This window comes from Oncorhynchus clarkii, chromosome 9 (assembly GCF_045791955.1).
Source record: "Oncorhynchus clarkii lewisi isolate Uvic-CL-2024 chromosome 9, UVic_Ocla_1.0, whole genome shotgun sequence".
In the NCBI taxonomy this organism is placed as follows: Eukaryota; Metazoa; Chordata; class Actinopteri; order Salmoniformes; family Salmonidae; genus Oncorhynchus; species Oncorhynchus clarkii.
In genome coordinates this window covers 19,160,152-19,178,997 of record NC_092155.1, presented here as the reverse complement: position 1 = coordinate 19,178,997, position 18,846 = coordinate 19,160,152, and the positions used below count along the sequence as shown (strand labels likewise).

General features: G+C 42.7%; 3 protein-coding genes across 7 annotated transcripts in view; 2 read left to right on the top strand and 1 right to left on the bottom strand.

The window, feature by feature from the left end:
• The first annotated feature begins 4,622 nt into the window (after nt 1-4,622).
• LOC139416037 (erythropoietin-like) lies at nt 4,623-15,040 on the top strand. 2 transcript variants are annotated; one of them, XM_071164279.1, is made up of 5 exons: nt 4,623-4,766; nt 10,603-10,733; nt 11,254-11,340; nt 11,543-11,707; nt 13,156-15,040. In XM_071164279.1, exons 1-5 carry the CDS (start codon nt 4,751-4,753, stop codon nt 13,297-13,299), a joined length of 543 nt encoding a protein of 180 aa, XP_071020380.1. In that variant the 5' UTR covers nt 4,623-4,750; the 3' UTR covers nt 13,300-15,040. The 2 variants fall into 2 exon arrangements, with proteins under 2 accessions (XP_071020380.1, XP_071020378.1); XM_071164277.1 differs by lacking the exon at nt 4,623-4,766 and adding an exon at nt 4,972-5,231 and having other exon boundaries at nt 13,156-15,017.
• LOC139416038 (ribonuclease P protein subunit p20-like) lies at nt 14,971-17,700 on the bottom strand. 2 transcript variants are annotated; one of them, XM_071164281.1, is made up of 2 exons: nt 16,665-16,756; nt 14,971-16,261 (listed from the first exon to the last, which is right to left on the bottom strand). In XM_071164281.1, the coding sequence occupies exon 2, from the start codon at nt 16,220-16,222 to the stop codon at nt 15,755-15,757; it is 468 nt and encodes a 155-aa protein (XP_071020382.1). In that variant the 5' UTR covers nt 16,223-16,261; nt 16,665-16,756; the 3' UTR covers nt 14,971-15,754. The 2 variants fall into 2 exon arrangements, with proteins under 2 accessions (XP_071020382.1, XP_071020381.1); XM_071164280.1 differs by lacking the exon at nt 16,665-16,756 and adding an exon at nt 17,636-17,700 and having other exon boundaries at nt 15,533-16,261.
• Nucleotides 17,285-18,846, top strand: part of LOC139416035 (GRB10-interacting GYF protein 1-like) — a 27,751-nt gene continuing 26,189 nt past the window's right edge. For 2 of the 3 annotated variants that reach the window (XM_071164276.1, XM_071164273.1), the window contains exon 1: nt 17,285-17,461. The gene's annotated coding sequence lies outside the window, so the exon portion shown is untranslated. The remainder of the gene's footprint in view (nt 17,462-18,846) is intronic. The other variant, XM_071164274.1, reaches the window with a different exon arrangement.

Genomic DNA, 18,846 nt, shown 5'->3' with positions numbered 1-18,846 from the left:
TAGCTGATTTACACGCTGAAGCTATGTTGTGCTTGGTGACCTCTGCGTAGAGACCCCTTAGTAGAGACCAGAGAAGGCTCAGCTTCTGACTCTGACTCGCTGCTTAATGGGGAGAACCGGTTTAATGTTTCTGTCGGCTTATGAGCGACACCGTTTAAGCATTCCTTCAGCATTTCCTTCCAGGAGCCATGAGAAAGTTGTCCGGCTGCGGGGACCGTGCGAGGGGATTTATACTACTATCTGTACTTACTGGTGGCACAGACGCCATTTCATCCTTTCCTACACTTAAATTACCCTTGCCTAACGATTGCGTCTGAAGCTAGCAGCACAGCTATCTCGCCGTAAGGCGATCGTTCTCCTGTATATTATGAGTACAGCGACTGCAATTACATCATGTTAATGTTACTACTTAGCGTCGGCTGGTGGAGGTCCTGACAAACCACATCTAAAGCGTCCGGAGTGAAAAAGTTGAATGTAAAAATTTGAGCGAGGGAAAAACTAAATATATAAACGGTAATTAGAAAATAAAAAACGTAAAGTTGGCAGGTAGCAAAGTAAGGTTAGCAACAAAACGCACAGCAGCACGTAAACAAGTCTACAAGTTGTGACATAAACTGAAATTATGCAAACTATTAGTATTTTAGCAACCAGGAAATGGTGGATTGATGTCTGCATAGTGCATCTTTAAGCTTGGGAAGCATAGAAATAGTGCACATAGAACAGATCTACTGCTTCTTAGACTTGCGTTTAATGAGAATGGCAGATGTATAACTCAAATTTCTATGTGAATTTAGTCAGGTCGCCCCAAAAAGTTACACATTTCAGCTTTAATGGTAAATCTATTTGATTCAATCTATTTGATTGGACCTGAATGCCAAGATATTCAGGAGATAAAGATGCTCAAAGTTGACCCATTTTGCATACCCCACCATACCATTAGACATCCATGTCTTTGTCACTGGAAAGGATGAATGGTTGAGTTTATCATTAACAACTATTTTATAATATCTTGGGGGAAAATTTTTAAATGAACATTTAATGTCATATATCTAAAAAAGTCAGATTCTTTTCATATTCGCAGATGTAGCTTAGACCCTACTTCACATCATCTAAGGTTTCTGACACAACAAGCTCTTGACTACAAGGTATTATATATAGAAAAATAATTAATTGAATGGGCCTATCCCTTCATACCACTGCAATTGAGCTGGTACACCATTGAAATGTAATTAAAATGTTAACTTCTAATTAATACCACAAAGATCGCCACAGGTCCACCTAACGCCGAATGTCAACTTAAATGTGTATTCTATTATTTATATTTCTATGATTTCAACAGGTTTCATATTGAGGCTTGATAGTATAATTTAAAAGAGCAGATATTCCCATTCATGTCAACATTCTCTGATGTGTAGATCTCCAACCATCTTTGTGGTACCATTTGAAAGTTGAAATTTCCATTTGATTCTCATTTTAGTACATTTATTAGCCAAAACACAACACCAACCCTGTATTCAAGAGCATGTTGTCTCAACCGATGGCGGGCACAACACAAAAACATCAGATGATCTAAAATAATGTCTAAGCTACAATGTATGCAAAAAAAAATCTGAACTTAATCGTTTTTAGATAATTGTTAACCTCTTTGGTAATGGTTAACCTGATAATGGTTAATGGTAAAAAAATGACAACAGTTTTTATTAAAAAATAAAAAAAATTGAATAGTTTGACAACCCTGTCTGTTAGCTTTGAAATTATGTCAACGTCAACCGTTTAGCTTTTCTAGTGATGAAGACATGGATGTCTCATGGTATGGTGGGATAAGCAAAACAGCTCAACTTTGAGCACCTTTATCACTTGAATGTTTTGGCATTCAGTTCCAAAAAGTCACTTTCTGAACCCTTCTACAACGAGCAAATATGAATGGAAGGTTAAGTTCAGATCAAAAGGGGTGCTATCAAAAAGTGATTGATTTCAAAGGGATTTACCCTTAAATGACTTGTGTAGTTTGACTAATTTACCCAGAAGATGTTTCACAGAACACTGGGTGTATTCTTGTAGACCAGCTGGCCCGTGGTGCCCGAGTATAGTCGCTGTGTGTGTACGTGCATGTATGCAGGTGCATTTACAGTACGTTTGTACAGTATAGAATGTACGTGAACATGTATGTCTACAGTATCGGGTTTCCCTGTATTTCTTTAAGTAAGGCAGTGTGATCCGCTAAGCGTCAGTGGCACCTGATAGGGCACATTCAAACTACTTCCTCTGTGACGTAAAAGGATCTCATTGTCCACTAAAAGGGGAACTCTTTAAAAGGCCTTCTATTATTCTAAGAATGAAGAGGAGTAATTAAGCCATCCTACAAAAACGACCTTCAGAGTGAACAGAACTACTAGGGCGGAGTACTTGTTTCATTGTAACTAACACAAGGGAACAATACCAGCAGGAAACGTTTCTAAGAATGCCATCTGCAAACATGCATCAAATACTATATGTCAAATACTATGCATACTACATGTCAAACGATTTGGCGGCGTTCTGAGCAACAACCATGTCATTACGGTTTCTTAATGAAACCATATATAGTCTTATAAAATGTAGGGCTTATGTACAAGGCTTTATTCAATAACACAAGTCCAAACCAGAAGGAAACTACTTGGACCTCCTTCTGTGATTGGCTGTCAGGGTCTTAGTCTATATCCAAATGAAAACTATGTTAGCCCATTGAGCTAAAGCCTAGGCATTTATCTAGGGGAGCCAACACAGGACCTCAGGACCATCACGTGAGAGAATATTAAATAGTGTTTTACAGTGCACACTACCAAATTAGGTCTTCTTGTTTGGTCATGCATATGTTTTTTTTGAACCCCCACCACCCCCCAATATCTAACATGTTGATGTTGAATGAGGGGGGATCATCAACTCCTACATCTGAGAGCAAAGAAATTGACATTGGTCCCCCTGCTAATATGTCACCTGTTTCTGTGAACGTGCAGGACAGTGACCAACATACACTTCATGATCAAAAGTATGTGGACACTTGCTCGCCGAACATCTCATTCCAAAATCATGAGCATTAATATGGAGTTGATCTCCCCTCTGCTGCTATAACAGCCTCTCCTCTTTTTATGTTGGAACATTGCCGTGGGGGCTTGCTTCCAATCAGCCACAAGAACATTAATGAGGTCAGGCGTTCTATTTCATCCCAAAGGTGTTCGGTGGAGTTGAGGTCAGGGCTCTGTGCAGGCCAGTCAAGTTCTTCCACACTGATCTCGACAAACCATTTCTGTATGGACCTTGCTTTGTGCACAGGGGCATTGCCATGCTGAAACAGTAAAGGGCCTTCCCCAATCTGTTGCTACAAAGTTGGAAGCACAGAATCGTCTACAATGTATGCTGTAGTGTTAAGATTTCCCTTCACTGGAACTAAGGGGCCTATCCGGAACCATGAAAAACTGCCCCAGACTATTATTCCTCCTAAACCAAACTTTACAGTTGGCACTGTGCATTTGGGCAGTTAGTGTTCTCTTGGCATCCGCAAAACCCAGATTCATCTGTCAGATTGGCAGATGGTGAAGCGTGATTCGTCACTCCAGGGAACGCCTTTCCTCTGCTCCAGAGTCCAATGGTGGGGAGCTTTAAACCACTCCAGCCGACCCTTGGCATTGCACATGGTGATCTTAGGCTTGTGTGCGGCTGCTCGGCCATGGAAACCCATTTCATGAAGCTCCTGACGAACAGTTATTGTACTGACTTTACTTCCAGGAGCCGTTTGTAACTTGTAGTGAATGTTGCAGCCGAGGACAGATGATTTTTACGCACTTCAGCACTCGCCGGTCCTATTCTGTGAGCTTGTGTGGCCTACCACTTGGGTGCTGAGCCATTGTTTCTCTTAGACGCTTCCACTTCACAACAACAGCACTTACAGTTGACTGGGGCAGCTCTAGCAGGGCAGAAATGTGAACAACTGACTTGTTGGGAATGTGGCATCCTATGAAGGTTCCACGTTAAAAGTCATTTTACTGCCTATGTGTGTTTATGGAGATTGCATGGCTGTGTGCATGATTTTATACACCAGTCAGCAACGGTGTGGCTGAAATAGCCGAATCCACTCATTTGTAGGGGTGTCCACATACTTTTGTATATATAGTGTATTTGGACAGGAACCTCGGAGGGCTCCAAGCCTCCCCACCCCCGCCACGCGTGGCTGTGTCTCCTAGACAGCAAGCTACAAGTCGGGGAGACAAACGCAAGCGACTTGCGCCAACAAAACTGGGTGGGGGGTGTTTGCGTCTCAACAAAGCTCTAAGATGTTGACGCTAAAGGCCTCTGAGGAATGCAATCAACAGGCAAATAACGGCATTATTAAAGTAACAATCTAGGACAAGGCTATTTAATTTGGTAATGTTCTAGCTTGTCAGCGCACCATGGCGCACCGGCACTTCTGGCACACTTGCATAACATTATTTACATTTGGGGACTATTGTTTGAAAACATGGATATTATTTGGATGACAATATACTACAATAAATGTCCCAAAACAAATGAAGTCGTTCAGATAGTCATCACAGGACAATGTAACTTTATTTTCATTGTCATCAATTTTTTTTTTTAAATCTCAGTTGTAGAAACACCTACCGGATAGCCCAGGGACAATCCATAAAAGAGCTTCGGGTTGCAATTAGTGGGCAATAGACGGGCCAATGTGCGAAACGGCGAGGATCCTGTGAGGGACTATGCAGATTCCGATATGGAGTTGCCACCCAGTGAGTAACTAGTAATGCTTTAGTTTTATTGTCCTGAAGTTGAATATTTTCATGGTTTGGCAAAGGACTACCTGAGTTGACGTTTTATAGCTCTTGTCTGTGTTGACGCGTAGGCCTGAAGAGCGTGCGCTCATCCCAGTCGGCTGTATGGCCTTATCGCTTTGCTGAGGGGAGGTAAATACACGTTTTAGTGACTTGCCAAAGCAGTGACGAAAAGCCTGATAGATCGTTGCTCCGGCGAGGAGGCTACTGTAGCCTATATTTGGCTCTGACTGGTAGACGCAGCTACAGCACTTAGCTCCTCACATTCAGCACCTGGAGAATGAGGACCAGTACACTGGGCATGGTTGGGAATTTTTAATGGACCGATGGCTTTTGCATGTTGAGGAACAGATGTTATTATTTCGCGCAATGTGTTTAAACGACACATCATTGCTTTGCGAATGTTCCACAATTCAAGTCGAGGTAAGACCGTTTTCTAATTACTTGGTATGCTATAAACGAAATAGGCTGCTATAGTCACATTTTCTGGTACGACTAATAAGGAGGATATACATATTATACAGCCCAAATAATGTGAAGCCTAAAAACTGTCGATGTGCCCTCGGGCAAGGAACGTAACCATAGTCACTCTGAATAAGAGCGTCTGCTAAATGTAAATATCAGCGTTTCAACCACGTTTTGATTTTGGCTTTCAAATTAGGCTTTCATAAAGGAACTTTAATACAGTAAAAGTAGTTTATTTTCACATCCAGGTTTTGACAGAGAATGGGTCAACTACGTGCGTAAAGTCCCCTATATCAATAGTCTAGTGAGGCGACGCATGGACGCGCAATATCTCCGCCGTTCCAGCTCAAATAGTTTGGGATTTTGTGTCGTTTTTTAAAATACATTTTATTGATTGATCGATTGATTTAACCAGAAGGTACTCATGGTTGACATATGTACAGTACGTTTTTACCCATGACCTTTCCATGAGTACCAACTCAGTGGCCTTGTGGTTAGTGTCATCTCTGAGATTAGATGGTTGAATTGATGGATTGGGGGTAAAGCCCTGCCCTGCGATAGACGGCTCAGTATCCTGTCCAGGGGGTATACTTGTACATCCAGATGCCTCAAGCTACAGACAGAAACAGGAGAGGGGCTCCTGCCCTATGGGCCGTTCCGGCTCTGACAATGCTACTTCTTACTTATCATGAGTAAGGCGATGGATGTGTTTCCTGTTAGTTAACTGTAGCATGACTGCAATGTTGAGGCAGCAAGGAAGTGACATGCTTCCAGTTAATGCTGATTAATGTTAGAATGGGATGACTTTACATTTTTCAAAGGATGATTGAACAGAAAAAGGATTTCCACAGAGGAAGTTCAAGATTCCAGCCTTTGACTTTGCATTGCATTGGGATTCCTCACAGGAAATTGCTGATTACTCACAACTTTGCACTTTCAGTCTAAGAGTCAGGCTGGCAGTGTATTAGGTTGTTATACATCATTTACCTGTCACTCTTCCCAATTGGATTGAAGTGTTGAGATCACCTTGAGAATGAACCAATGTCATGTAGAAGTAATTTGATTTATTAAACGTCAAGAGTAGGAATGAAATCGTCTCAAAAGAGAGCATCACTGACAGCTAGGTGACCTTTGAGAGATTCATCTGCCACTCTGTGTCTGGTGCTTGCCAAGGTTTACCATCAGTGCACGGCGCAGAACTAGACCCTAGAATGGCAAAAAATAGAAGTCAAATCTTGGCATTTGATGCTGCTGGCATTGGTTCTGTTACCTTTCACTTTGGCCAGCTTCCTGGACTCCAGAGTCCCTGTGCTCAGCACGTGACTGGCAGGCAGGCAGAGTAGTCTATGGGTCAGCATTGCAGAGTCAGTCAGTGAAGGAGTCTGGGAGTGAGTGAGTGCATAGAGAGGACACACAATCAGTCTCACACGTAGGCCATGGCAAAGGTCGGAGGGTCACACTAATCAACTTGTTAAACATAGTGATTGAAAAGTGTGGAATTCAGACATTCAACCCTAGAGGAGGTCAGTTATGCTATGCTGCTCTTTCCAAACCACCTACAACCTCTCAGACTGGAATGGGGTGTAAGGTTATATGAGTGTAATCCATACTTTTGTTTGTCTTGTCATTACATTGTGTCCCTAAGTACCACCCACGCACACACACACACACTCAAACACACACACACTGCTGCAGCTGGCCTAATTTCTTAGTCTCCAAAGGCCAGCGTGGGGTTCCAGTATGTGACACAGATAATCAGCATTACTTTAGAAGCATGCGACCATATCACCGCAGCCCGTGATTATAGCTGACTTAGTTATGACTAGGGTTGCAAAGCTACCGGTAGTTTACCAAAGTTATCAGAACCTTAAAGTAGTTTTGGTAATTAACAGAAAATCTATGGCAATCTATTTTAACTTTGGTAGTTTATACTTGATTTACTTTTTAAAAAAAATCATATATAGCATTCATTTTTTACATCAGACCATGTTTTCCATAAGTTTCTAATAGATGGACAATGTGGTTATTCATAAAACATATAAACACACACTTTTATTTATAAAATAAATAAAAGTGTGTTAAACAATACGCTGAAACCCTCATATTAAACACCAACGGTATTCACTAAGTTGAAGGGATAATGTTTTATAGCTTTGTCATTCAAGTTGTTTGAAAATCATCTTATAAAATGATTCAACATACACTGAACAATAATATAAATGCATCTTGTATAGTGTTGGACCCATGTTTAATGAGCTAAAATAAAATATTCCACACAATGCACAAAAAGTATATTTCTCTAAAATGTTGTGCACATTGTTTACATCCCTGTTGGTGAGCATTTCTCCTTTGCCAAGATAATCCATTCACCTGACAGGTGTGGCATATCACGAAGCTGATTAAACAGCATGATCATTACACAGGTGCACCTTGTGCTGGGGACAATAAAAGGCCACTCTAAACTGTGTGTTTTTGTCACAAAACACAAAGTTTTGAGGGAGCACACAATTGGCTTGCTGACTGCAGGAATATCCACCAGAGCTGTTGCAAGAGAATTTAATGTTAATTTATCTACCATAAGCCGCCTCCAACATAGTTTTAGAGAATTTGGCAGTACGTCCAACCAGCCTCACACCTGCCGAACACGTGTATGGTGTCATGTGGGCGAGCGGCTTGCTGATGTCAACGTTGTGAACAAGTGCCCGGCCTTATGCACCGCCCCACGTCGCAAGGATCTGTACACAATTCCTGGAAGCTGAAAATGTCCCAGTTTTTCCATGGCCTGCACACTCACTAGACATGTCATCCATTAAGCATGTATGGGATGCTCTGGATCGACGTGTATGCCAGCGTTTTCCAATTCCCGCCAATATCCAGCAACTTCGCACAGCCATTGAAGTGGAGTGGGACAACATTCCACAGGCCACAACCAACAGCCTGATCAACTCTATGCGAAGGAGATGTGTCGCGCTGCATGAGGCAAATGGTGGTCACACCAGATACTGACTGGTTTTCTGATCCATACCCCTACCTCTTTTTTTTTAGGTCTCTGTGACCAAGAGATGCATATCTGTATTCCCAGTCATGTGAAATCCATAGATTAGGGCCTAATGAATTTATTTACATTGACTGATTTCCTTATATGAACTGTAACCCAGTAAAATTGTTGAAATGTTCATGGTGCGTTTATATTTTGTTCAGTATATTTTATATGTGATGAGGCCAAACAAAGAACCAGAGACAATTACAGACATCCAATAGAGACACTAGATGTCTTGTGATAGATTACATAAATCCCTGAAAGATGCCAAAATTCTGGTAGTTTACTGGTAAATGTAGAAAGTTCCCAGTAATATACCCTCCCTAAGTATGACACAGGGGACAACACAGACAGACAACATAAAGGGGTTTTATGTACACAGGGTGAAGACCCTGAGAGAGGGTTAGGGTTAGAGGGGGCATTTCCTCTTTGACCCTTAAAAGGGATCTCTGTGAGTCCTCTTTGTCCTCCCCACAGCCAACATTGTTTTTTAAAAACATCAATGGGCTAAGAAAATCTTTTGTTCTCTGAGTTTAAAAAAAATCTTGGTTGATAAGCAAACTTTCTATGTTTAGACCACTAAAGGCTAAACCCAAATAATTGGCAAACATTTGACTCATCCTTGCAGAATGGTTTTGGGGAAACGGCTGCGGAGGCTACCGGTGCTCAGCCTGACACGAGGCAGCCTTGGAGAGTTGTCTGTAATCTGTAGCATTTTACTGTGTCATACAGTCAGGCTGCAGTGAAAGAGCTCATTCACATGATGTCCATATTTGTATTTATTATGGATCCCCATTAGCTGTTGCTTTGGCAGCAGCTACTCTTCCTGGGGTCCAGCAAAATGAAGGCAGTTATATGACCTGAACAACTCCATTGAACTGTCATGTGTAACACATAGGGTTTACCACAATTATTATGGAACAGTTTGCACTAGGAGAGGTGCGTGCAAGACTGAACACGTGGAAAGGCCGGGGGTGTATTCATTCCCACGATTCTGTTGCTAAACATTTCTTAAACGTAAGCAAACAGAACGAAACGGGGAGGGACTTACCTGATTTGCCCAATACAAACTCTCATTTTGCTCTGTTTGCTTCCATTTGGTTCTTAAACGGTAAACGATTTCCATAATGCATACATCACTGTTGAGCCCATTTTTACCAGGCTGTCACTAGAAATACCACAAAACGCATACACTTTAAGAACACACATGAGCCAATATACGTGAAGCTCAGGAATACATAGACGGCAGATTTCCACAAAAGCATTGTTATGTGCTGTGTACAGTAGCATTGTGCTGGAATACTAGCCACTCTGTGTGTCCAAGACCATGTCTGATCTCATGTTCTGGATGACGGATCACAAGTAACCTTGATCCATTGCGTTAGCTTGCAGGTCAAGAATACCAAGTAACACCCAATTCAAACAGTTATTCTTCTACAGTGTAAATTAAATCATCTTGGCCTGAATAGAACAATACTAGTTTGTCTTGAGTGAAGAGGCAAGCAGTGGAGAACATAGTTACAGTAGTGTGCTGAGAGGCACAGCCCGTGCTACAGCAGCACGGTCAGAGCTAGAAAGAGCAGTTCAGACGTCAGAGTATGGGTTTGACTTAGGGGTAGCTCCTGTGACTGGGTGGTTAGTATGTTGCTCCTAGGTTCACAGGGGGTTTGCAAAGGACCAGGGGATGGGCTCAAAACATGGGGCAAGGAGATGGAGGAGGGGATGCTACAGAGGATGGGAGGCAGGGAAAAGGGATTCAACTTGGGACAGATGGATGTAAACAGAATTGGGAGACACTAATAGAACCAGAGAGGTCTGGGTAGAGAGAGGATGACACCTACATGCATAGGCTAGCATACATAGCTCCAAGCCAATGGCATGTATTTAATGAGAGTTTAAAAGCCCATTCATTGGCATATATATATGAAGAAAGACATTCTTTGCATCAGTATTAGTAGTTTTGGAGCTCCTTGTGTAGCGATGCAACATGCAATATGACTCCCTGCTAAAATACAGGTTAAATAATATCCAGAGTCCCCCTTGTGGTCAATACTAGTGCCAGAGCATGATTGCATTTGACTCACCCAAATACAGACATATGTAATCTATATGTAATTAGTCAGCCTTGCTCAAATCCACCCCTACCCTTTTGATAACATGTTTTCCATATTGCTTATGGGTTAAGCTACAGATTGTTTAATTGGTTATGGCTGATAATGGTATGGAGTGTTGACAGTATGTTTGCTGAAGCCCCTCTGTGTGTGTGTGTGTGTGTGTGTGTGTGTGTAGGACTCTTTACGTTGCTGCTGATGCTGTTGGAGTGGACCAGACCAGGCCTACCGTCTCCCCTGCGGCCGATCTGTGACCTGCGGGTCCTAAAACACTTCATTGAAGAGGCCAGAGATGCCCAAGCAGCCATGGTGAGAGACACACCACATCCATGTCTGGTCTGGTCTGAGCCCTTATTAATAAATCGTCTAAAAGTAGGAGTGCTTATCTGAGATCACGGCCCCCTCCCCCCTTTTCAATTCTTTATCATCTTATGGCTCAGACACACCAATAGCTGTTGCTGGCCGAGAGTACTCTGAATATCATTTGTGAACTGAGTGTGCACCGATTTTACATGTAGAGTCGCATGAAAAATAACGTCAGTCGGACCTCTACAGCAGGTGGTCCCTAAAACACAGCGCGGACACTAGGCAGACGAACGTGAGATCCACATCTGGTGCGATTTGTGTGAGCTTTAAGAGGAAAACTGATCCTTGATCAGCATTCATATTCACCCTTTATGAATACGGGCCCTGGCCATGAACTGGTGCTATTTACAGTGATAGTCATGGTGTTAGTTACATTTCATCTCACACATCTCTCATTTTCTATCCATTTTTCCTCGCCCCGTCCCGTTTCTTTTCTCCATCCGTCCCCCGCTCCCTCCCTCAGCTGACTTGTAAAGAAGGATGTGGTCTTCCAGAGCCCGTCACTGTTCCCCAAACCAAAGTAGACTTCAGCATCTGGGAGAGGAAAAATGTAAGTAACAACAGTCTGCCTCTCTCTCCAAGAAGAAGAACCAGTCTACCTAAGAATGTGCTCTACTGTTATCAGATCAGCAATATATCCTGTTAACTCATTGCAGATCCACATAGAGAGAGTTTGGCCATTGAGGTTTCAACCTCAATCACATGGCTCTGGTCAACTGGGCAACTATGTCTCTCTCTCTGTGTTTTTGTAGGCACTGGAGCAAGCTCAGGAGGTACAGTCTGGCCTGTGGCTGTTAAACCAGGCCATTGGCTCGCTACGAGCCTCCGTCACCAACACAGCGTTGCAAAGCCACATAGACAACAGCCTCATAAACATCTTCAGAATAGGAAAGGTGCTGCGCAGCCTCGACATCCAGGTGAGCCAGGTCAGGGAATCAAAGTGCAAGGGCTTGTGGAAGTTGCTATTGCAGACAAGCATAGGAATGAATGGTCACTATCTTAAGTTCACTTTGGGCCCTGTCCAGATGCATTCCTAGAGACACGCAATGTTTAACCTGAATGACCCAGTTACTACTATTCCCACACGGTGGCTGGAGCTTGCTGCTGATGGCTAGTTGTGTCATGCTGACTGTACGCTCTTTGGGGAAAAAAGGTGTTATCTAGAGCCTAAAAGGGTTCTTCGGCTGTCCCCATAGGATAATTCTTTGAAGAACCCCTTTTGGTTCCAGGTAGAACTCTGTACTGTAGAACCATTTCCACAGAGAGTTCCACATGGAATCCAAAAGGTTTCCACATGGAATCCAAAAGGGTTCTTACTGGAACCAAAAAGGGTTCTCCTATGGGGACAGCCAAAAAAAAAAACCTTTTGGAACCTGCTTTTCTAAGAGTGTAAGGGACTGTTAGGTAGAGAAATTCAGAGAATCCTCTCGGGGGCGGTGGTTCTTAGATAGTAGCAGAAATGACGACAACCACACTCACATCCACCAGTGAGGTGGGGCACTAACAGGCAGGCAGAGTTTACTGGGTACACGCCAAGGCCATGGAAAGATTAAATGAGCTCCAGTCATTCCATCTGTGCTTTCAGGCTCAAGGGTTACTGCAGAGCTTTCATAGTATAGACATCAAACAAACAGCTCCCTAGGCTTGTACCCTGGTGAAATACTGCTGATATTCCTTCATCATGGGGATATTGTTTTTAAATCTTTCCATCCAGTCTAGTGTCTAGTGTAGTGTCATTTTTTAAATATTGATTTCATGGTTGTGTTCATCAGGATACACCGTGGCGAAATGTTGTACAACGGAAAAATAAAACAAGTGCATCTTGGACAAGTTCAGATGGAATCTCCCCGTTTCACGCCGTTTCGGACAGTTTTCTTCTGGTTTTTGCCAAGTGAACAAAACCCAGTAGGCTACTCCATTTTGTGTATGCTGACCAGGCTTGGGCGATATACCGTATACTGGGGTATTTAGACATACCGACGGCGGGCTCCGGTAGTGCGTGTTATGTCACTGCTTATAACTAAATTAACTATCTAAGATATGCCAAATAAATTATATCCAACTCAGGGCTCCAGCTATGCATTTGGTTTGCTAACTTGCTAGCTAAGTGGCTAGATGGCAAGATCAAGGTTATTAGTTACAGCAGAGACCATCAATCCCCTCCTGGATTAAGATCCATGTTGCCTAAATACATTTTGTGTGTAAAAAAATAATATATATATTTTTTAAGAAGGAGCGCCCCTTGTGTGTACATCCGGTAATACAATATACCCCAGTATGGTACAGAAACGATATGATGGTAGGAACATCTAGATAACCGTCCAACTCTAATACTGACATATTTCTTCTCCTGTCTTCCTGTCAGGAGTGCAACCCTCCAGCAGGAGGAGTGTCTGGAGGAGAGGAGACATGGCGGGTGTCGTCTGCTTCAGAGCTGCTTCAGGTCCACGTCAACTTCCTGCGAGGCAAGCTGCAGCTCTTGCTGTCCAATGCGCCCATCTGCCACTAGGGCGGCAGCTGATTGGGGCTCTCCGAGGCGGGGCCGAGTTGATTGGAGCTTCCCGAGGCAGGGGGTGGGATCTGACACTATTGACCCTGCTTGTTGCCAGGTAGAACTCTAAAAGATGAGTGGGTGGACCAGATCTTCACAGGAGAGAATTAAGCTATATGGACAGAACAGTTCCTATTGGACTTTAAAAGCAAAAGAGCAGGTAGCACCTTGAACATGGAGATGAGGGAAGTATGTGGTTAAGAAATCACACACCGAAAAGGAATGGGGCCTACAGAATACACAGCTCCACAGCTCTTTAATGGGCACTCTTCAGCACTTTGTGTGTGTCTGTATGTCTTTTAGCATGAGTGTGATTCTGTGGCCCCTACTGCAATGGAATGTGACTTCTCATCGCCAAGCCTGCGTAATCAACGCAGATTGCACATGACGACACCTTGTTGGAGTTCTACTCAACTGTCATTGACTGCCTATCAAATACCAGAATGAGGGGGCCTACCTAGCCTGTACCACAAACTCTTCAAACACCACCTGCCTCGTTCTTAACACAAAACACTTCTCCAACTGCTGTCTATCATTGTCCTCATATGTATTATATATTGCTAATGTAATTACTTATTTATAGAGATTTATATTTTTACTTTTAAGCTCCAGTTACTGTCATGACTATAGTATTATGAGAGATATACTGTAACTAGGAGCTAGAGACCACAGTTGAGCTCTAACGATTGACCATAATTACTGTATACCACCACTGAACATTGTTGTTAAGATATTTGTACAAGTCAATATCCAACTGTTCACTGTCTGTTACCCTTTGTAGAAGAAATGATCTGTGTGTTTGTATGTACTGTATGTGTGAGAGAGTACCTGTTTGAATGAGTTTTATACAACTCCTTATAACCCTATTGAATGGACTAGAGGGGGGAAGAAACAGAAGCAGAGGTTCAGTCGGTTGAAGGAGGAAAAGATTGCGCGGAAGAGGGAGAGGGGGCTTACGTGAGAACTCCGAAGCTATGCTGTGATTATCAGTGTCTGGTTTATGCACACCAGCACTCAAATAGAGCTTCGACGCAGATAGCATGACTGCCAGGCAAAATATTGATTGGTTCTCATGATGAACATCCTGCATGCCTCTCTCTCGCCTTCATTCAAGCAGCAGCCAATCAAGCGCAATCCTGGGAACCTTTGGAGTCGCTGACGTTGGGGATTCTTCCAATGTCGGGATTAGTGTTTTTCTCCTGTGTTTTGTTTCCCGTATTAAAAGTCTTGCAGTCACAGTGCAGATGTTTGTACATGTTTTTTCCTGTTTGTTTCAGATGTTTTGTCCCTACTATTACACTGCCATTTGGTATTTAAATACAACATATTATTATTAGATTAAAAGGATGGATGAAAACAACGTAAGAGGAAGTTTGTCTGAGTGATAAGTGCCTCTCTTTTGAAGTCCAGATATATCTGGTGCTGAAAGAAAGCCTTGTTTTGGGGTTGCATACTTAGCAACAGTTCAAATGAATTCAGGTAGAAAACACGGGTATTGTTAAATTTCAAACTCAAATCATGGTTAAATAGTTTCACATACCTAAAACATGCATTGTGCAAATGAAGCATTCTATTGTCACCTAGTGGAAATTCACTGTTACTATACCTGAAAAAATGACTGGATTATAGTTTTGCACTTTAATGTTTTATTAAATAAACCAGTACTTTTCTCAATCTATTTTATGGCACATAAAAAAACTAGATTGAAAATATACAATAAATACTGTATATACATGTTCAAATACTGAAAAACAAAATGTGGCCAAAGTCAAATAAAAAAATAACGTTTATTGACTCTTCCACAGAGCTAGATTTCCATGTATGGAATCGGTAGGTAAAACATATGATTGGCATGTCTCATGCCCAGACTTAGTTTGTAAACTTCAATTTGACCAGAAATGACTGAAGTATTACTCATTTCCCATGGTCAAATAATATTCAGTGTTACCACAAGAAACAAAAAACGTGTAACAAATACATTTAATGAAAGATTCAAATCCACATCCTTTTCAGAGATTAAACATATTCCCACATGGGGAACAGGTGTATTGTAGCTTGTATGAGTTGGTCTTAGTCTGGTCTGTCCCATTTCCTATGGGAGTTTGTTTCAGGCAGTAAGGGATTGTCTGGAAATGACGATGCCATGAAACAACACACTCTTGATACTGACAAATGCACTGCTCTGACTGACATCATGCATGACAAAATATGTAACAAAACTGAGAAAGAGATTCCAATAGTGGATAGATAATTATCCCTGCATCTAAACAACACTGTCAGTCTTAGCCACTGCAGGTGGATGGAATAGGTGTACCCCTGATATGACTCGACTCCATCAGTAGGATATTACAGACAACACATCAATGGAGGTAGTTAGCCATATCCAAACTAGGGACGATAGTTGTGTTTCGGGTCACTGTGAGTCTGGGTAGAACACTTTGATATGAATAGCAGAGTTATTCCGGGAGCGCGCCATGGGTTCCCCCGCCTCGTCAGGATCCTCAGGCTCCATATCGTCCAGCAGCTCCACTGTAGACGTGTTGGCTGCCAGCTGTAGCGCCCCCTGGCTACTGGCCTGGAGCTGCAGGGCAATGTTGATGGCCCTGTTGATGGCCAGGCCCAGACCGTGGACACGGATCTCTCCGTGGCCTCCTCCTTCGAGCAGCTTTTGGCAGCGGGCCAACTGGGCCCGGAAGTCTGTCTTCATGTTGACGTACACGTCGTTGCGGCGCTTGGGCAGCTTCCTGGGGAGACGCTTGCGTAGGGTGTACTCTATGGGGTCCATCATCACCCCTGTGCCGCTGCCGTCGGCTGGGGGCATGATGATGCCAGGGGGTGTCTGGGGGATGGAGGCGGAGATAAGGCTGCGTGGTTCTGCCATTACAAGTGAGTCAGAGACAGGGAAGGGTGAGATGGAGCACTGCAGTAAAGCAAAAACAACAGGAAATGTCAATGACAAGAATGGGCAACCAACACAAATTGTTATCCTTTATTTAACTAGGCAAGTCAGTTAAGAACAAATTCTTATTTACAATGACGGCCTACACAATCATCTTTCATACAGCACATATACTGCTTAGCCACACTACTGAAGGATCAAATAATGTATATAATAGCAAAAAATGAACACATAGCTATGCCACTGACGTCATGAAATACCACTACCGGGGGGAGGTCTATATGGATTTAAAGTTAGGTTGCTAGCTAGCTAGATTAGAATTTAATGTAATTTAGCCGCTACACTCTTTGCAAAAATGTGTCACTCCAAACCAATTTAGTTAACATTCTGACAATATTGGAAAGTGAAAGCAATCCGACTGTACCTCCAACTACTGTTTGCAACCAAATTATTCTTATTTTTTGTCTATCGTGCTGGATGGAGACTTTCAACCTGACTATGAACGTCCGGAAACACAAAGGTGCCCCGGAAGTAATCATATGATAATGACAACGTTCTCCTCCAACAAGGAATTATTTTAAGTCATATTGCGCCACCCTTTGACTGCTCGAGAAATTAAAACAACGTTGCAGTCTGACCAGAGTGACTTTTCAAATCAAATGGTTCGACTGAATCGCCGCGATAGTATGTTACAAACTTGCAGGCGCAGCCCCCCATGTAAACATTACACGTGCAGTATAGCCTAGGCAGCGGATAGTGCCGCAGATCTAACGCTCACTGTCGGCTGCCTAGGCTATGCACAGTGCGGTCTTTCGTATGTGGATCGATTATGGACCCACTACAACCACTTGCGAGCACTCAAAATATGCATTATTAGCTTCAACCAAATTGCTAAGAATTATACATGCTGTGTATGCTAAGTTATACATGTTGTGCGAACGGGGTGATTAATCTTAAAGTAGTATACCGATATACCTAACCACTGGCTGTACCACTAGTAACGCAAGTCAATGTAAAGTCACGTGGTGCGAATAGAACGGCCATCTTTCTCTGAAAACACAAACAACAAGAGTAGCGAGCCGACAAGACATCAACACGCAGTGACCGTAGGAGGGGGAAATAATAAATACAATATTTTTAATCATTCACAAAATATTGAATGAATGAAGATCGTACACACAAATAACGTATTTGAAAAATAATCAACATTGCTTCAGTAAGGTAAGCTATGGTTGTTATTGTCACAGCTAGCTAGTTTGCTAGCCACTTGATTTACCTGGCAAATCACTTAAATATGAGAGGGCACACACAAACACTAGTCGAATGCCTAGCTAAATTCTCTTGTTTAAGAAGATAGGGCTGTGAGCGAGCCGTTGTATAATGTTTATCGGTTACCATTGCTGTTTTATTGGTTTGTTTTGCTCAGGTTGTTGAAGGCCAAAGTAAGCAGCGAGGTAACGTTAGTTGTAGCTTGGGCGGCGGATTGGCGAGGGGGGAGCGCGATTAACACACGGCGGGCACTCCGCCCCTCTTCGCCATATCTCGTGTCATTTGAACCTTGGCTGTAAACCCAAGGCCTTACACGGCTAAAGATACACATTGTAAGTGTTATGTAATCTAAATATGATTAGCTGGATAAATCAGTGTTCATTGATAAGTTACCCTGGTAGTTAACATTTTAGCTAAAAATCGATTGTCCTGTTCATTTTCAAATGGCGTTTTTGACTCGAGCCTTATTAGCGTTGCTACATGGCCCAACAACGCCGGCAATGTTAGCTAACTAGTTGCTACTCGAATTCCAAACAAGCGGGATACTGTAGTACTCAATCAAGTAATTTCCACAATGGTTAAACTTTAAGGAAAACTACTTATAAATTATCTGACATTAAAGGCAGTAACAAGCTGATATTATCACTATATTTTGCTTAAAATAACACCGGAATCCTGCTAGGTAATTGTCGTTACAGAACCAACCAATCGGACACCGGTTGGCCATGTTGTTTACTGTAGGCTAATATTGGACGGATTCGATTATTCTGAGCCGCGGGGCACTAGTATACGGTCCGTGACTTGAACGGGCAAACGCGGTGTGGGTGGAGCGCCCTCTTAACTCAAACAGTAAGGGGGTTCGATTAATCTCGCCGGGGTGGCCGTGTAGGCATATTTTGCATCGGCTGATTAAGTTCGATTTGGAACCGGGCTGCCTCCTGGGCGTGAGCCAGGTGCCCATATCAAAGCCCATGGTGAAATCTGCTCAAAACGAAACCGACGTAATTAAGCGCGTGTAGTAATTAATATGATTCTGTGTTCATGTGCAAAAGTCCACCTATGCATAACTGGGCATCTCTAGGAAGAGGAGAAGCCATCAAATTATTATCACCTGATAAGATTGCCATAGTCTGAGGGTTTAGCACAGTCTGAATTCTAATTCTATGGGGACAGCACTACAAGCCCATAGCCTAGGTGTCTGGCTGTTGGTTGTCTGTTTTTACCACAAAGCTTGGGGTTGGCATTCTGTTCCTTGAATATTGTTGTTGCCATTGTGTTTTCAGGTTCTGTCTCCAACTGGTGCAGGTTTTTTTGTAAGAGTGTGACATCATAATTGT

Excerpts from the sequence above, each read along its gene's own strand:
- LOC139416037 (XM_071164277.1), top strand. The coding sequence starts at position 5,210 with ATGTTCCACAATTCAAGTCGAG. Across the intron at positions 5,232-10,602 it reads GTTCCACAATTCAAGTCGAG|GACTCTTTACGTTGCTGCTG; the intron begins GTAAGACCGTTT and ends GTGTGTGTGTAG. Across the intron at positions 11,708-13,155 it reads TGCGCAGCCTCGACATCCAG|GAGTGCAACCCTCCAGCAGG; the intron begins GTGAGCCAGGTC and ends TCTTCCTGTCAG.